This window comes from Oryctolagus cuniculus, chromosome 6 (assembly GCF_964237555.1).
Source record: "Oryctolagus cuniculus chromosome 6, mOryCun1.1, whole genome shotgun sequence".
NCBI lineage: Eukaryota > Metazoa > Chordata > Mammalia > Lagomorpha > Leporidae > Oryctolagus > Oryctolagus cuniculus.
In genome coordinates this window covers 67,897,169-67,915,766 of record NC_091437.1, presented here as the reverse complement: position 1 = coordinate 67,915,766, position 18,598 = coordinate 67,897,169, and the positions used below count along the sequence as shown (strand labels likewise).

The following is an 18,598-nucleotide window of genomic DNA, read 5'->3' as shown; positions in this document are numbered from 1 at the left end:
CGTTTTTCTAGCAATTTGAAATTCTACCTTTATTGTGTATGAAATGTCTATAATGTGCTTAGGTTTATTTCTGATCTGTTCTGTTCAGTCCCTAGATCTCTTGTCCTATGTCAGCAGCTCATTCTTTTAATCACTGGAGCAGTATAAGATGTTTTACACCCTGGGAATTAACTTCAGCCTGCTTTGTTGTACTTCTTTTCAAATATTTCTAGGCTGTCCAGTTTACCTGGTGAACTTGAACATCATTTTTCCAAATAATAAAAGCTCCATTTGGGATTTATATTAGTTAATAGATGGGATTGAATACCCTGGTCCGTTCTTATCTTGAATGGCAGTTGTTTTCATATGTCATCTAATTAAAATTAACCTGTGGGCAAGTGTTTAGTCAGATAGTTAAAACACTTGCATCCACATCGGAATGCCTGGATCTGATTCCTAGCTTCAGTTCCTGACTAATGCAGATCCTTGGAGGCAGCAGATGTAACTGGGTTCCTGCAATCCAGGAGGGAGACCTGGATTGAGTTCAGCCCTGCCAGTGCAGGAATTTAGGGAGTGAACCAGCAGATGGGAGTTTCTCTCCTCCTTTTCCCCCCTCTCTGCTCCCCCAAACCTGCCTCTTAAATTAATAAGTAAAATTAACCTGAAACTCCAGTTAATTTTTAGATGGAAAGAGCCTTCAAACATCCGTTAGTATATTTGCTGTTGACAGCTGAGGGATCCTTTCTTCTGATTAGGGAGTACTGTTCTATTCCAGTTTACTTTTGTGTTTTTATTAAAAATACATATCAGGGGACTAGTGTTGTGGCATAGTGGGTAAAGCCACCACCTGCAGTGCTAGCATCCCATGTGGGTGCTGGTTCGTGTCCCTGCTGCTGCACTTCCATTCCAGCTCCCTGCTAACAGCCTGGGAAAAGCAGTGGAAGATGGCCCAAATGCCTGGGTCCCTGCTACCCACATGGGAAACCTGGAAGAAACTCCTGGCTTTGGCCTGGCCATCGTAGCTGTCTGGGGAGTGAACCAGTGGAGGGAAGATTCTCGCTCCCTTTCTCTGTAATTCTGACTAAAACACATGTTGAATACTAAGAGCATCAATTGGCAAGGCATATCTGTATTTAACCCTAAATATAACTGGGTTAATTCATAGATTTCTCATTTTAATATCATTCCTATATTCCTAAAGTAAGTCTCCTTGGCTTATCTGTTATTCTTTTAGTGTACCTTTGTATTTCATATGTGTGTGTATGTGTATGGTTTTTTTGGATTTTTTTTTTAAAGATTTATCTATTTATTTGAAAGAGTTTCAGGGCTGGCATTGTGGTATAGTGGGTAAAACTGCCGTCTACAATGTCAGCATCCCATTTGGGCACCAGTTCAAGTCCTGGCTGCTCCACTTCTGATCCAGCTCCCTGCTAATGTATCTGGGAAAGCAGTGGAGGATGGCCCAAGTGCTTGGGTCCTTGTACCCACGTGAGAGACCCAGAAGAAACTCGAATCTCTTTCCTTTAGACTGGATCATTGTGGCCATCTGGTGAGTGAACCAGCAGATAGAAGATCTCTCTGCCTGTAAACTCTTCCTTTCAAATAAATAAATTTTTAAAAAGAAAGAGTTTCAGAGAGAGCAGTTTCTATCCACTGGTTCATTCCCCAGATGTCTGCAACAGCCACGAGCCAGGAGCTGCTTCCAGGTCTCCCACATGTCCTAGACCATCAGCAAGGGAGCTGGATCAAAAGTGGAGCAGCCAGGACTCGAACCAGTGCTCATGTGGGATGCCGGTGCTGAAGGCAGCAGTTTACCCACTATACCACAAAGCCAGCCCCTCCAGTTTATCTTATGAGGCTAAAATAATCCTGACCCTGAAGAGTGCCAAAGACAGTATAGAAAAGAGAGTTTCATTTAAAATCAGACACGCAAAAATTCCAAGAAACAAAGGGCTGACATTTTGGTGGCTGCTTAACTTACTGTACCACAATGCTGGCCCACCACTTAAAATTTTAACCTGAAACTCTACATATCACGCAAATTGATCCACTGCATTCTTTGTTGCAACTGGATATGGTTCTGCGATCCGACTATAACATGACTGATGTAAATTTTTCCCCATAGACAGGCATTTAGGTTGCACCCAGTTTTTCTATATTTCAAATAGGAATGGTGTCACTTACACTTGAGCACCGTATTTCCTGCCAGAGGTCTTGATAAGGTGTGTGAGGTGTCTTGTTCCCCTTCAGTTCCCAGCAGAGTGGGAGAATTTTTCCCTGAGATACTGATCTGACCATTTCACCACAAATGGGGAAGAAGGACTCAGAAATTAAGTCACTTTAGTCTAGAGATCCAGCTCTCTCTTAATTTTAAATCCAAACATTGTTGATTTTTGTAAATAGCAGAATTACTGAATAAACACAGAAAACTAACATTAACGAGGTGGTAAATTTTAGAATGTTCTCAAATTCTGAGTGTTTTCATTAGTTGATACTCTCAGGGTTTTGTTCATTTTTAATTGACACATAGCCATTGTCTGTGTTTTGGGGTTTTTTATTTATTTATTTATTTTTATTTTTTTATTTTTTTTTTTTGGCAGGCAGAGTTGGACAGTGAGAGAGAGAGAGAAAGGTCTTCCTTCTGTTGGTTCAACCCCCACATGGCCACTAAAGCCGGCGCACTGCGCCGATCCGAAGGCAGGAGCCAGGTGCTGGCTGCAGGGCCCAAGCACTTGGGCCATCCTCCACTGCCTTCCCAGGCCACAGCAGAGAGCTGGATTGGAAGAGGAGTAACTGGGACAGAATCCGGCGCCCCAACCGGGACTAGAACCCGGGATACCGGCACTGCAGGCAGAGGATTAGCCTAGTGAGCCGTGGCGCCAGCCTCATTGTCTGTGTTTTTGCATACAGCGTGACAGTTCAGTGCATGTACACAGTGTATAATGATCAGATCCGGGTCACTGGCACATCCATCACCTCTGACATTTATCATTTGTGTGTGTTGGGAACACTCAAAATCCTCTCCACTAGCTAACATTGTCCAGCTTGGTATCATTACAAGTTACTCCTCCCGTGCAGCTTCTCCCTTGTTCTGCTCACCACGCTCTGCATTCCTCCTTTAGTTCTGGTTTTTAGTCAGTTTTTCTTTCAAAAAGGTGGGCTAGTTTTCTTTTGGTTTGTTCCATTGATTGCCATTCTTCAGAGCTGATTAGCCTAACTAAATGTGCACAGGAATGGTAAGTGCCCTGAATTTTAAAGACGGTAAGGTTTGTGGAAAGTGGAAAATGGTATTTTTGACTTTGTGTGTTTTATTTCTGTCAGGTTGGAGTGATTGACTTTTCCATCTACCTCAGGGATGTGCAGGATCTTGACGGAGGCAAAGAGTAAGGGCTCTGGGTGCTGTTGTTCTGTGGCTTTGCGCTCTGAAAAGTCTTGTCCGTTCCCTGAGTTAGGCTCCTTTTCTTCCACACAGTAAAGGCAGGGCCATGTGCCACTTTCAGAGCCCTTTGCTTATGGTAGATGGCTGTCCCCACTAGAGGCCCTGCCACTGTGTCCCCATTGTTTACCCTGGGACCATGCACGTGTTGCTCAGCTGTGGCTGTCTTTTGGTTTCTTGAAGACATTGGTACCGTGACAAGGTGATATGAAGGTTGGGAAGACAAAGTATTACCTATGAATTTAAAAGGCTCCCTTTTTCTGCTCTTTTTCAAAGACATGAAAGAATTACTGATGTCCTTGATCAAAAAAATTACGTGGAAGAACTTAACCGGCACTTAAGGTAAGACACACTTCTTGGGTCTGGTGTTGTTCCGGTTACGTGCTGTGTATCCTGTCATTGCTTCACGGCACTTTTCTGAGCTGCCGTGTATTTATAACACGTTTTTCAAACCAAGAAAAGTTATTCAAGCAACATGTGTCCAGACAGGATGAGTGTGATTTCTTCTTGATAAAGCAGCTTTTGGAAGTCTTTGGTTCTTTGTGCAGTTAGACAATCCAGAGAGGTAAATCCATTAAACCTTCCCTCTGCGCCCCCAGCCGTGACTGCACTGTTGCTGCTGGGAATCAGCATACAGCCCTTGGGGCAGGAAAGGAGGATTGAAAGCCACCGAACTAAGCCTTCCAGAGCAGTGGCACAGCACTCGCAGGCATCTTTGTCTTGACTAAAATTTCAGGTGGAAAGCTGCTGACATGTGTGTTTCATGAAACATTAATCCTTGAAGGTGTTGATGGGCCGTGAGGGACTCTTGGGGGGACACATTCTCTCTTTTTTTTATATTTATTTATTTTTTTGAAGGTCAGAGTTACACAGAGAGAGGAGAGGCAGAGAGAGAGAGAGGTCTTCCATCTGCTGGTTCACTCCCCAGTTGGCCGCAATGGCTGGAGCTGCGCCGATCCGAAGCCAGGAGCCAGGCACTTCTGGGTCTCCATGTGGGTACAGGGGCCCAAGGACTTGGGCCATCTTCTGCTGCTTTCCCAGGCCATAGCAGAGAGCTAGATCAGAACAGGAGCAGACGGGACTCAAACTGGTGCCATATAGGATGCCAGCACTGCAGACGGTGGCTTTACCCGCTACGCCATGGCGCCAGCCCCAGGGGAGACACATTCTCTGGGACCCCCTTCTGGAGCGCACATTAGTCATTAACAGTGCTGCACAGGAGCAGCCTCTCTGGCCCCCAAAGCCGATGAAACAGGCTAGGAAGTTGGCTTGTTGTTCCCGACATGCTTGAGGAGATGCAGCTCCCTCCCTGTCAGCTTGGCTGCTGTGTTGGGGCTTTCTTGATTGATACCTAGTTTGAGAGTTTTTATAAGGAACAGATGCATTTTAGCATCATTAAGGTAACCATTTTTATCCGTGTATCTATTGATGAGATGTATTCTTTTGTTGGTTTGTGTATGTGTGGTGTGTGTGTGTTTTGAAGGGCAGACAGAGAAAGATCTTCCGTCTGCTTGTTCACTCTCCAGAGACCTACAACAGCCAGACGGGGCCAGGCTAAAGCCAGGAGCCCAGAATTCAATCCCGATCTCCCACACAGGTGGCAGGGACACAAGTACATTGTGGGGAGCAGCCGGACTAGACTGAGTTACTGGAATTAAGACTTATTCTATGCATCTGCTCTCCCACAATATGGCGCTGGGAGAGAAGTAAACAGCTTCCGCACAGCTGCCTCCAGTTCAACTAATAAACTGTAGGACTTGCTCCTGATTGGAGGAGAGCAGCGTACTCGGCGTGTGGGCAGCCGAGTTAGGATTGGCGGAGGAGGATTATAAAGGAGGAGAGAGACGGCATGCACTAGGAACATCTATGGGGAACATCTAAGGGAACCCGTGCAGCCCCCGAGAAGAGCCGGCCGGCGGTGTGCCGCTCCCCTGCGGAAGTGGGGAATGTGGCCAGGGGGAACTGCCCTTCCACGGAGGTGGAAGGGATAGTAGCCAACCCGGGAAGAACCAGCAGCAAACCCGGGGAGGGCCGAGCAGACGAAAGAACAGCGCAGGGTCTTGTGTCGTTCCCCCACGAAGACGGGGAGCGACATAATGGTGCCGTGACTCGGATAGAAAACCTGACTCAGATGGGAAACCTAGTTCGGATAGGAAACCTAGGACGGATATGAAACTTAGGAGGGAAGAAACGGGAAGAACTGGGAAATTACCGGAGAGAGAGACTAGCAAACAGCCTAGGGAAAAGCCGGACGAAAAGGGTGCCGGAAGAAGCTATTGAAAGCCTAGGCATAGACTCGGATACGGACTACTACGGGGGGAGGCTGGGAGAAATCTCTAAGGTCGAAAGCGAAAGTGAAAGCTAGAACAAACAGACTCGGACGCGGACTGTGGGGAGAGGCCAGGAGAAATGAGGGAGGAACATCGTTGGAGGAAAGCTTGGGGAAACATACCGGGTAGAGAAAAATGTTAGGGAAATTGAAGCCGTGGGGGGCAGGCCAAGGCGGACACGAAAGCCACTTTGGGGTTCTCAAGTTAGCCCGGGAATAGGGGGCGAAAAGTTGAAACCAGAAGCTGAAACGTGAGCCTGGTTGGGATCCGTCTGATTAGCCCGGGGAGCAAAGGACGGGAAGCCAAACCGTGGGGCGGAGACGTACGCTGGGTTGAATTCGCCAGGCTAGCCCGGGGAACTTAGATTGAATGCTAGTGGCGGACACGTAAGCTACGCTGTGTTACTCGCGGAAGCCGCCGCGTGCAGAGAGAGCACGGGGCGTGAGTAGATAGGGAACGGGGCTGACGGGGCTGGCGAGGCTGTGGTTCAGACGCGAAAGGGTTAAGCGTGGAGACCGCGGAGCGCGCGAAGCCGAGCCGCGCAAAGCCGGGAAGCTGCGCAGATGAGAGAGGCGCGGGCTGAAGCGGCTCAGCCGGGAAGCCGCCGAGAAGTAGCCTCGGGGCGGGCAGCGGGAAGCTGCGGGGATAAGAGAAACAGAAGTTTAGAAGTAAAAGAGAAATAGGAATGCTGGAAGATAGAAGTAAAATGGGAGAAATAGGAATACCCGGAGATAGAGAAATAGAGAAAAATAAGGCCTCCCCTCAACATGGCAACGAGAAAGCTTGGATTCGGTCTGCCTGATTAAGTGAGGCGATGAGCACCTGGGCGGCTAGCAGCTTATGCGCCGCAGGTCACCGAAGACAGGCACGAATTAACATCAGTAAGGCTTCCCCACAATGCAACAATGAGAAGGCTTGGATTCGGTTTGCCTGATAGGTTTTGTAAGCCCCTGCGGGCAGAGCAGAGCATGCGCTGCAGGGCACCGAACACAGGCACGCATCAGCACCTAAAAACCTCCTCACAATGGCGAAGAGAGGACCCGGATTCGGTTTTCCTGATTGATAGGACTTGTAAGAGCCTGTGGCAACTCTAGCAAGTAGAGCAGAGTGTGTGCCGCGGGACACCGAAGACAGGCGCGTATCAACGCCAAAAATAAAAAGAAAGGGGGATCTGTGGGGAGCAGCCGGACTAGACTGAGTTACTGGAATTAAGACTTATTCTATGCATCTGCTCTCCCACAATATGGCGCTGGGAGAGAAGTAAACAGCTTCCGCACAGCTGCCTCCAGTTCAGCTAATAAACTGTAGGACTTGCTCCTGATTGGAGGAGAGCAGCGTACTCGGCGTGTGGGCAGCCGAGTTAGGATTGGCGGAGGAGGATTATAAAGGAGGAGAGAGACGGCATGCACTAGGAACATCTATGGGGAACATCTAAGGGAACCCGTGCAGCCCCCGAGAAGAGCCGGCCGGCGGTGTGCCGCTCCCCTGCGGAAGTGGGGAATGTGGCCAGGGGGAACTGCCCTTCCACGGAGGTGGAAGGGATAGTAGCCAACCCGGGAAGAACCAGCAGCAAACCTGGGGAGGGCCGAGCAGACGAAAGAACAGTGCAGGGTCTTGTGTCGTTCCCCCACGAAGACGGGGAGCGACATACATGAGGCATCACCTGCTGCCTCCGAGGATGAGTTTTAGCAGGAAGCTGGATCAGAAGCTAAGGAACCAGGGCTGAGCCAGGCCCTCTGGGCTGTGATGCAGGCGTGCCACGTGGCCCAGATGTGATGTGTCCTGTTGCCAAGGATGGACTCAGCAGACCAGTTGTTGATCTCACCATCCTGTAAATGTTGTGTTTCCTTTCTTGAGCATGGCATCTGGATTAAGCAGCTTCACAGAATGAATTCATCTACTTTGCCGTATTTTTGTACTTGGGAACAGCTTCTAGTTGCAGGCATTATTTTCTCCTTAAAAATGTGAAGCTTGGGGGCTGGCATTGTGGTGTAGCAGGTAAAGCATCCCTTGTAGGTGCCAGTTCATGTCCTGTCTACTCCACTTCTGTCCAGCTCTCTGCTAGGGGCCTGGGAAAAGCAGTGGAAGTTGCATAAGTCCTTGGGCCCCTGCCACCTGCATGGGAGACCTGGATGAAGCTCCTGGCTCTGCCTGGCCCAGCCCCAGCCATTGTGGCCATCTGTGGAGTGAACCAGCAGATGGGAGATTGATCAATTTCTGTCTCTCCCTGTCTATGTAACTGCCTTTCAAATAAACTTTTTTTTTTTAAAAATAAAGCTTGAATCCTTTATAAGGCAATGCCATGTCAGCTTTTTGGTTTTTCCTTAGTTGTGAGTTCATCCAGGTTTTCTCCCCTTGAGGAAGTGTGTTGTTTTGGTAATATATATTTTCTAAGAAAATTTTAATTTGGTTATTTTTTGTTAGATGCACAGTATAACTTTTTGTAAATATTTACTTTATATATTTGAAAAGAAAATTGACAGAGATCAATGTTCCATCTGCTGGTTCACTCCCCCAGTGGTTGCAATAGCCAGGGCTGGTCCAGGACAAAGCCAGGAGCCAGGTACTCCAGTCAGGTCTCCCATGTGAATGGCAGGGACCCAAATACTTTGGCCATTTCTGCTACCTTCCCAGGCACATTAGTAACAAGCTGGATCAGAAGAGGAGCAGTGAGGCCTAGAACTATCTCTGATATGAGATGCCAGGATTACAAGTGGCAGCATAACCCACTGTACCACAATGTTGACCCCAGTTGGTATAACTTTGAAAATTATATATTGTTAAAAATTTTTTATTCCCTCCATATTTCTTGTTTTTTACATTTTCATTGTTGTGTCTTTAGTGGCTTTTTCCCCTTCCATCCAGGTCCTCATCTTGATTTGTTAGCCTTGCCAGGTTTGTTCTTAGTCTCTGACAATCTGGTCTGATGCTTCTGAGTGTGGCTGTGCAGCCAGACCACGTGGGTTCTCCTGCCACCTGCCTGCACAGATGTGTGAACTTGAGTGACTTCTCTAACATAAGCTTAGGGTTTCCTCATGTGTAGAATAGGTTAACAGTAGGATCTATTTCATCAAACTGTGGAGGGATTAAGTGAATTGATGCATTTAAGTGGTTAGGAGGGCTGGTGCTATGGCGTAGTAGGTTAAGCCTCTGCCTGTGGCACTGGCATCCTACAGGGATGTGGGTTCCAGTCCCAGCTGCTCCACTCCTGATCCTGTTCCCTGCTGGTGGCTTGGGAAAGCAGAAGATGGCTCAAGTGCTTGGGCCCCTGCACCCACACGGGAGACCCAGAGGAAGCTCCTGGATCCTGGCTTCGGATCAAGTGGCCGATGCAGCCATTTGGGGGGTAAACCAGTGAATGGAAGATATCTATCTCTCTTCTCTCTTCTCTCTCTCTCTCTCTAACTCTGCATCTCAAATAAATAAATAAAATTTAAAAAAATAAAAATAAAGTGCTTAGGACAGGAGTCAGCATTGTGGCACAGCAGGTTAAGCTGCTGCTTACAATGCCAGCACCCTCTATTAGACTGCCAGCTCAAATCCTGGTTGTTCCGCTTCCCATCCAGCTCCCTGCTAATGTGCCTGGGGAGGTGGTGGAAGATGATCCACGTACTTGGGCCCCTGTCACTCACATGGGGGACGCAGATGGAGTTCCTAGCTCCTAACTTGAGCCTGGCCCAGACTTGGCTGTTGCAGGCATTTGGGGAATAAACCAGTGGATGGAAAATTTCTCTTTGTCTTTATCTCTCTCTTTTGCTCTTTTGTTTATTTACTTTTCAAACAAATAAAAATAAAATTCTGTAGGTTCTTTAAAAAATGAATGAATATTTTAGGAATAAATCTTATTGAAAAAGAATAAAACTTAGTGACCAGTAGGTGTGAGTGTCTGTGCGCACACATAGACATTTAGAATCCTCTGAGTACTTTGGGAAGAGGCTTTGCCTTTCCGTTCCTACGTACAGGAAGGCCAGAATCGGAGTCTCACAGTTGACAGGCTGGGAAAACAGCCTTGATGCATTCACATCGACCACTGTTTTACCTTCTACAGCTGCACGGTTGGAGATCTTCAAGCAAAAATAGATGGCTTAGAAAAGACTAATTCAAAGCTCCAAGAAGAGGTGTGTAACTGTTTGAAATTCTTCCACAGAACAGAATGACCCAAGGTTAAGGGAAATGGCGCAGCTGGTCTGTGTGACCTGCGCTTCCTGCTGGTAGGAAGGGGAGTTGCTGACAGCGGGATGAGCTGCACCTGGGGCAGGCTTCCTGCGTGTCTGTTGTGCCCTCTCCAGGGCTCCCGGGGAAGACGCTCGGCTGCTCATGAGCCCGTTCTCTGTGACTTAGGTTTTATCACCACAAAGTAATCCAGTGGCAGAAAGCACCTCGGAAAAGCCCACCATCTATCAGGAAAGTGCATTTTCTTCCTCTTCTCCACCTCTGCTGTGATGGTGTGTGCCCTCACTGCCCGGGAGGCAGAGGCTCTGCCCCTGGGTACCAGCTCCCTAGCCCTCCGTGTCTTCTGGCCTCGGGAGCACGGAGCCAGGCTCCCCACAGTGTGGTCTTTCTCTGCTTTCTCACTAGGAAGCGAGAGAATGAAAGGACAGGAAGAAGGAGGGCTGAGGCCGAGGAAGAAAGCTTGCTGCCAGCCGCCCGGCAGGCTCCTTGGTGGACACATCTTTGTCTCCTGTTAGCAGGAGCGGGGTTGCCCAGCCTTGCTAAGGCCTTCCACAGGTAGCGGTCCCCGGCTGCCCAGGCCTGCCCACCTAGTCTCCCTGGCGAGGAAGAGGGCTTAGAGCAGAGGCTCGAGGATGCAGGCAGGGGACAGCTGGAAGGCATCTCAGAGCAGGCCTCTGTAATGCAGGACCCCACTTAAGGCCCCTGGAAGCTGCTCTGTGCTGCGGCACCAGCCCTGAGGCTTTGAGGAGAGGCCTCATATAATAATGTGTGAGTAAAGGCAGTTCAGAGAGCGCATCCAGGGGTACAGGAGGGGGGCCTCTTGAAACCAGCCGTACATTGGATGATAACGCATGCTTCACATTATTGTAAAGATACAGTCAGATATTAACATGCGCAATACCACTCTTAGCAGGCGGGGCACATAAGCAGATTCTCTGTTCTCAGACAAGGTGGCTGGCTTTGAAAGGAGCTCTCAGTTGGTTTGTAACAAGGTGTGCACTGGAGAAGAGGACACTCCCTTCAGGGCACACCCCCTGCTCAGCTTTTGCCTGCTGCTTCTGCTGTAGCCACTACATGTGCTTTAAAGCTGGAGACTGGCTTAGTAGGGCTGCAGTGGTTATGTTTACTGACTCCAGGCCTGGGTTCTAGGTCTGAGTGGAACTTATTCCTGGGGGTTGTAGACACAGTTGGCAAAGAGGAGGTGAGGAGTTTGGTGCTCCTGGGTGCCTCCGTTGCTGATTGACGCTGAGAGCAGAGCCTGCTACCAGGGCTCCTCGTCCTGCTTCCGGCCCCTTCTCCAGCCCCCCTGCCCTTGCAGGCTGTGTCCTGGGGTGGCTGGGGCGGCTGCTCTCCCCACCTCTCCTGACATTCTGTCCTCAGCCAGGCTGGGGAAAGCATCCTGTCCCTAAACCACAGCAGCTCATTCGAGGAAGGAAGGCTTCCTCTAGCGCTGGTCTTGAATGGTGTCTTTTTACCCATCCCCTCACACGCCCCCACTTTAATTCCCTCTCAGTGATAAAATGTTGACTAGAAAACCTGAAAGGAATGGAGAATCAGAAAAACAAAACAAAAAAAGCCATAATCCCTGTGCTGAGCTCTGCTGTGTCACGCCTGTCATGTCATTTATCTGTTACACAGCTCCATCATTTCTTAAGCATCTTCAACCTGGTGGATGTTTTAATTACAAGTGAGAGCATACCATGTAACCCACCTGCGCTCCCTGTCCGTGTTGCATCCTGGGTTGTTAAAAGCCTTCAAGTATTTATGAACTGTAATTTCTTGAACCACTTCTCTCGCAGTAGACTCAGACTGTTTCTGGTTTTGTGTGTCCGTGAACCACTGCCTGTATTAAGTAGCTCATGGTCGATTTTGCCAGAGAGAGCGAGCCTAGGGAGGCAGAGCTGGCGAGGGGAGGGCCGGAGTATTTACAGCATGTATTTTTTGGTCTTTGGAATTTTGAACCGTGTCTTACCCATTCAAAACAAGGAAATAAAACGTCAGACACGTGAACATGCATCATAAATAGTGAAGACGCCAAATAATGTTAGTTTTTAATTAGCATAGTAAGATAAATGCTGATGTTAAGAAATGTCAAAATCTTCCCTAATCAGCTTTCAGCGGCAACTGACCGGATTTGCTCACTTGAAGAAGAGCAGCAGCAGTTAAGAGAACAAAATGAATTGATCCGTGAAAGAAGTGAGAAGAGTGTGGAGGTGAGAGCCTGGCCTCGCAGCCAGGCGGCCTGTCTTTCTCTCAGATACACCCGGTGCCAGTCTTGAGCTCAGTAGCCCTTGAGGGATTGGTTCCTGGGTCCCTGGGGATACCAAAATCTGTACATGGTCCCGTCCTTGTATACAGTGGCATAGCAAAGGCATGGAACCAAGGAAATCCTTATCTACTCTAAGTCGGCTGTAGGGATGGGCCTTTGCCCTCGCCTTTAGGATGCCCACAGCCCACGTTGCATTCCCTAGGTTTAATTCCTGGCTCTGGCTCCTGACTGCAGCTTCCTGCTAATGCAGTAATGGTTCAGTTGACTTGGCTTTCTTCCTTGCACATGAGAGAGCAGGACTGAGTTCCCAGTGCCCATATTTGGCCCCAGCGGGGGGCCATTTCAGATATTTGGGGAGTGGACGGGAGCCAGCTCTGTGAATCTGCATCTCAATAAATAAATAAATAATGTTTTAAAATCATCTCTAGGTTACTTATAATACCTTATATAATTAAATGTATGTGAGTGGTTGTTAAGTTGTACTATTTAGAGAATAATGACAAGTAAATTATGCATATTCATTTGTTTTCCCTGAATGTTTTCAATTTGTGGTTGGTTGAATCCACAAATGTAAAACCTGTGCAGACACAGCAGGTCAGCTGTAGTACAGTACTGACTCAGTGCTCATAACATGTGAGGGGCCTAGCCCACGTCCCTCTTGGTCTATGTGGACGCCTCCACTCTGGACCTCTGCAAGCCACACTTCCTGTTCACTTTTCAACATCTGCTCACATGCAGACTCCTGTACCACCACCCTCGGCACGGTGGTGGGCCTAGGCATCCCCTCTCCCATGTTCCCGTAGCTCTTTTACCTCCCTCCGGTACAGAACCCGGTTACTGTTTGTAGAATTCCTGGCTTGCAGCTAAGTCTCAGCATGTCTGAGTTCCCTCTAAATCCTCCCAGGGCTAGATCAAAGTACGGTCAGTAAACACTAAGTGACCCATTAGGAGAAGGCCTTTCCCACTAAGGACTATTATTCTGTCATAAAGAACATCAGCTCTAAGTGACTGTGAACGTGACCAGGACCTTTCAAGCATCTCTTGGCTGCTCTCATCCTTTATCTCCAAGTTCAAATATTGTCAAGATTTTATATCTCTGTCATGCTTAAAAATAGAAATTATCTCTCTTTTTAAAAAATGTTGGTCTGTTTTTAAAATACTTTGTAGCTAGCTTTTGGAAGCAAACGGTTGCTCTGGGTATTGTTTGATACAGATGACAAAACAAGATACCAGAGTGGAGCTGGAGACCTACAAGCAGACCCGGCAAGGCCTGGATGAAATGTACAGCGACGTGTGGAAGCAGCTCAAGGAGGAGAAGCGGATCCGACTGGTGAGCGGAGGTGGCGGGTCTGGGGGGCGCTGCGGGAGCCCGCGGCCCTGTGCCGTGGGGAGGCGGGAGCTGCCCATTCTCCGTGGGAAGCCCTGTGTGTTTACGGCTCAGTGCTGCGTTGTCACTCAGACACCTTTTCCCCCATTCTGCAGTCCTGTTTTCAGGGGTTGCCTTGACCAGACTCGTGGTTTCTGTGACAGAACTGTTCCCTCAGTCCGAGCCCTAGGTCCGCGTATTTCCACGCACTGTGTGTCTGCGACCAAGGTTCTTTACTACACATACTTCTCACACCTGCATGGTGCGGGAAGTGTGTCCTGAGCTGTCCAGGACAAACGGTTGCACTCTGGTGCCATCACCTAGCAACCGTCCCAGAAGTTCTACCATCGCGAAACAGCCAGTTGCTGCCAGCACCGAAGCCCACGACAGACATCCTTGTACACCGTGGGGAGAATGTGGGTGCTGGAGCTCTAGGCAGCCAGTGCCACTGAGCAGCTCTGTCAGCTTGACCATGGACTGTGCCATCTAACTGTGCTACAGACTCTTGTCCATCTCCCCAGCTGTCCTGACTTGTGGTTTGTCTTTGAGACGTTGCCCACCATACAACCTCAAGTAATACCCTGCTGTGGTTTAACATCTTCCTTGTAAATATCCTCTTAAGGAACTAGAAAAAGAACTGGAATTACAAATAGGAATGAAAACGGAGATGGAAATTGCAATGAAGTTACTGGAGAAGGATACCCACGAGAAGCAGGACACCCTCGTCGCCCTCCGCCAGCAACTGGAAGAAGTCAAAGCAATTAATTTACAGATGTTTCACAAAGTTCAGGTGGGAGCTGGCTCCGTGTCTTCCCTGCTGCTTTCTATAGCCTTTAAAAAAAGAAAAGATTTATTTTGAAAATGTTAGAGAGAAAGGAAGAGACAGACATCTTCCATCCACTGGTTCACTCCCCAGATGGCCACAGTGGCTAAGGCTGGGCCAGGCCGAAGCCAGGAGCTAGGAGTTTCATCTGGGTCTTCCACATGGGTGCAGGGGTTCCAAGCACTTGGGCCATCTTGCACTGTCTTTCTCTGGCCGTTAGCAGGGAACTGGATCAGAAGTGGAGGAGCCGGAACTGGAATCGGCACCTGTATGGTATGCCAGCATCGCAGGCAGCGGCTTTACCTGCTATGCCACAGTGCCTGCCCCTCTACAGTCCTGCTTCACTCTTCCTGCCACGTGAGTGGCCCAGCACATCTGTGCACCTCTAGTATGTCAGGCCTGGTCTCGGCCCTCTGGCATGTCATGAGTGAAAGACACTCACGGCATCAAAACTGGTGACGCTTCCTTACCCAGAGGCCACTCGGGGCACCATCCTGCGTCCTTCTCAAGCTTGTCCTTGAAGTTCTGCTTCCTGTTTCATTCCCAAAACATTCCCAAAATGCTGCATTTTCCATGGACGTAGGCTGACTCTCACCAAAGATGGCATGAGGGCAGACAGTGTAATAAACCGGGTTCAGTTTGACTTGACTTGAATGATAATCAGTATTATACCAGCAACAAAGAAAATTTAAATACCACAAGGGGGAAAGGAGGAGCAGGTTTCCCCTCATGACAAATCGTCTACGTGAAGTGCTCCTGGTTTCCTCTGCTTGGAGCCCGTATGTAAACGTGCTGTTAGTTAGGGTAAGCTACGCCGCCGTTGTGACTTAGCAGACCGGCTACAGAAGGGAAGCCTGCGTCTCCGTGACTGAGTAGTTGCACGGAAGTACTCAGTGTCACTCCTCACAGCCATTCAGCTACCTAGGCAGCTCTCGCTCTCCCATTCTTCCCACTGGAGAGGGAGAAACACAGGAGTCCAGAGCCAGAGCGTGCTCCCAGCGGCGCAGTGAGAGAGGGGTCGCACACACCACTTCCCATCCCCATCCGTCCCACGGGCAGTAGTTCCTCACCTAACTCCTGCGACAATGCACTTGCCTCAGTTATAGTCTCTGGACAGTTCTCCAGCCTGGTCTTGTTTTTACCTTTGTTTGAAAAGCAGGGAGGGCCGGCACCGCGGCTCACTAGGCTAATCCTCTGCCTGCAGCGCCGGCACACCGAATTCTAGTCCCGGTTGGGGCGCCAGTTCTGTCCCGGCTGCTCCTCTTCCAGTCCAGCTCTCTGCTGTGGCCAGGGAGTGCAGTGGAGGATGGCCCAAGTGCTTGGGCCCTGCACCCGCATGGGAGACCAGCAGGAAGCACCTGGCTCCTGGCTTCAGATCGGCGCAGCACACTGGCCACAACACACCGGCCACTGAGGGGTGAACCAACGGAAAAGGAAGACCTTTCTCTCTCTCTCTCTCTCACTGTCTAACTCTGCCTGTCAAAAAATAAAAAGAAAAGCAGGGAGAGAGAGAGATTTCTCATCTACTGGTTCACTTCCCACATGCCCCTGTTAGCTGAGGCTGAGCTAGTCCACAGCCAGAGGCAGCAACTCAGTCCCTGTCTCCCATGTGGTTTACTGGAGCCATCACCTGCTGCCGCCCAGGGTGTGCATTAGCAGGAAAACGGGAGTCTGCAGTGGAGTGAGGCTCCGAACCCAGACACTCTGATATGGGAAGTGGGTGTCCTAACTGATTTCCCCTGGGCCAACTGCTTGCCCCCGGTCTGTTTTCTCAGCTCAGCGGTTTTTGGAAATAGGTTGTTTAGTTGGCAGATATGAGGTGGTTTTGAAGCTATTCTCTACTGTAGTGTATTCTATTATAGTGTATCTCCTTAAGGTCGGTTGCTACATCCTTTCATTGTAAGCGCCCAGGAATAGAGAGCTCCCTCCTGGGCACTTGGTGTCTGGTCTGGCTAAAGGCCTGGACTCAGAGAGTCGTACAGGCGTGGACGGGAACAATCACGCCCCCGCGAGCTTTCTACCTGCAGCCCATTGCTTCCTCTTCCTGGGCCTCCATCTGTCCTAGGGAGGTGAGGTGTCCTAGGGTGAGGCTGACAGCGCCTCCCTGGAGAATCCTGCAGGGGCTTAGTTGCATGGGCCTGGCAGCTGGGGACAGTTGGGGACCTGACTCAAGGCCCTTGTCAAGGAGCAGCAAAGGTCGTACCTTCCTCTTTGCCTTTCTTTCTGTTGGCAGCTGGGAGCTGTCGCTCCCCCTCTTTGCGGAGGAACGACACTAGACCCTGCGCTGTTCTTTTATCTGCTCGGCCCTTCCCGGGTTAGCTGCCGTTCCCTCATTCATGGAGGAATGACGCCGTCCAGGGTTAGCTGCCGGCCCCTCCACCTCCGTGGAGGGGCGGCACCCCCTGCCGCTTTCCCCGCTTCCGTGGAAGAGCGGCACACCGCCGGCTGGCTCTCTCGGGGGCTGCTCAGATGTTCCTCAGGTGTTCCTTCAGATGTTCCTGGTGCATGTTGTCTCTCTCCTCCTTTATAGTCCTCTTCCACCAATCCCAACTCTGCTACCCACACGCCGAGCACGCTGCTCTCCTCCAGTCAGGAGCAGGATCAGCTCCTGCAGCTTATCAAACTGATGAGGCAGCTGCGTAGAGGTTGTTTGCTCCCTCAGCGCCATATTGTGGGAGAGCAGATGCATAGAATAAGTCTTAATTCCAGTAACTTAGTCTAGTCTCAGTTGCTCCCCACAGGGAGCCCTGCCCAGTTTGTCTGCCAGGGCTGTAGGGAAGAGGAGTAATCAGAAAAAGTAGGCTAACATTAAACCCCACTAGTAATCCGAACAGGGATGGGGGAGGTGGGCGACTCTGAACCCCTGTTCTTGCTTTCGCAGGATGCTGAGAGCAGTTTGCAGCAGAAGAATGAAGCCATCACATCTTTTGAGGGTAAAACCAACCAAGTTCTGTCCAGCATGAAGCAGATGGAAGAAAGGTAATCCCTCCCCCGAGAAGATGCCAGGCATTTCCTGGGCTTGGAAGCTGACTCAGAGACCCTCTCAGTACAGACCCTGAGAGGGCAGCATTGTGGTTAAGTCCCCGCTTGTGATGCCAGCCTTCCATGTCAGGGTGCCAGTTTGCATCCCGGCCGCTCTACTCCTAGCTTCTTACTATTGCTCCTGGGAAGGCAGCAAGTGGCAGCCCTAGTACTTGGGCCTCTGCCACTCACATGGGAGACCAAGATGGAGTTCCTGGCTCCTGGCTTCAGCCTGACCCAGAAGTGAACAGCAGGTGGAAGATCTCATTCTCTGCCTGTCTCTCTCTGTCTCTCTGTCTCTCTCTCTCTCTCTCTCTCTGTTACTTTGCCTTTCAAATAATTAAATAAATATTTTAAAGGAAAATAAATAACTACAGGCAAGATGGAATGACTTCTGCAGGTCCACATCTTACCAGAGAATAGGACTGGATCCAGCAGCCTTGCCCAAGCCGGTGTTCAGTTAATCAGCCTCACAGCAGGTCAGAACTGCACAGTGAGCTCCTTGTCCCTGTCACTTCTCTTTTTTAAAGATTTGTTTATTTTTTAAAATATTTATTTATTTATTAAATTGAAAGGCAGAGCCATAGAGAGGCAGAGGCACAGAGAGAGAGAGAGAGGTCCTCCATCTGCTGATTCACTCCACAGTTGGCCGCACAGCCAAAGCTATGCCATTCCAGAGCCAGGAGCATCCCCCAGGTCTCCCACGTGGGTGCAGGGGCCCAAGGACTTGGGCCATCCTCTGCTGCTTTCCCAGGCCACAGCAGAGAGCTGGATCGGAAGTGGAGCATCCGGGACCTGAACTGGCACCCATATGGGATGCTGGCATTCCAGGCAGTGGTTTTACCCGCTATGCCACAGCGCTGGTTCCTGATACATTTATTTTTTATTTTAAGGTTTATTTTATTTATTTGAAAGGCAGTGTTACAGAGAGGGAAAGATCAAGATCTTCCATCTGCTGGCTCATTCCCCAAATGGTCACAATGGCCAGAGCTTGACTGACCCAGAGCTAGCATCCAGGAGCTTCCTCCAGTTCTCCCATGTGGGTTCAGGAGCCCAGGGACTTGGGCTATCTTCTGCTGTTTTCCCAGGCTAATTAGCAGGGAGTTGGATCAGAAATAGAGTAGCGGGGGATTGGGGTGGGGCTAGAGGCTGCAGTGCTGGCATCCCGTATGGGCACTGGGTTAGGTCCCAGCTGCTCTAC

At 49.6% G+C, this 18,598-nt stretch overlaps 1 protein-coding gene across 2 annotated transcripts in view; it reads left to right on the top strand.

Annotated features, from left to right (window-relative positions):
• The window catches only part of RUFY1 (RUN and FYVE domain containing 1), a 57,239-nt gene that overhangs the window by 25,601 nt on the left and 13,040 nt on the right, over window positions 1–18,598 (top strand). For both annotated transcript variants that reach the window (XM_002721301.5, XM_051833802.2), the window contains 7 exons: window positions 3,301–3,362; window positions 3,692–3,757; window positions 9,794–9,863; window positions 12,030–12,131; window positions 13,401–13,517; window positions 14,176–14,343; window positions 17,258–17,355. In XM_002721301.5, the coding sequence (XP_002721347.1) occupies window positions 3,301–3,362; window positions 3,692–3,757; window positions 9,794–9,863; window positions 12,030–12,131; window positions 13,401–13,517; window positions 14,176–14,343; window positions 17,258–17,355 (683 nt within the window). The remainder of the gene's footprint in view (window positions 1–3,300; window positions 3,363–3,691; window positions 3,758–9,793; window positions 9,864–12,029; window positions 12,132–13,400; window positions 13,518–14,175; window positions 14,344–17,257; window positions 17,356–18,598) is intronic.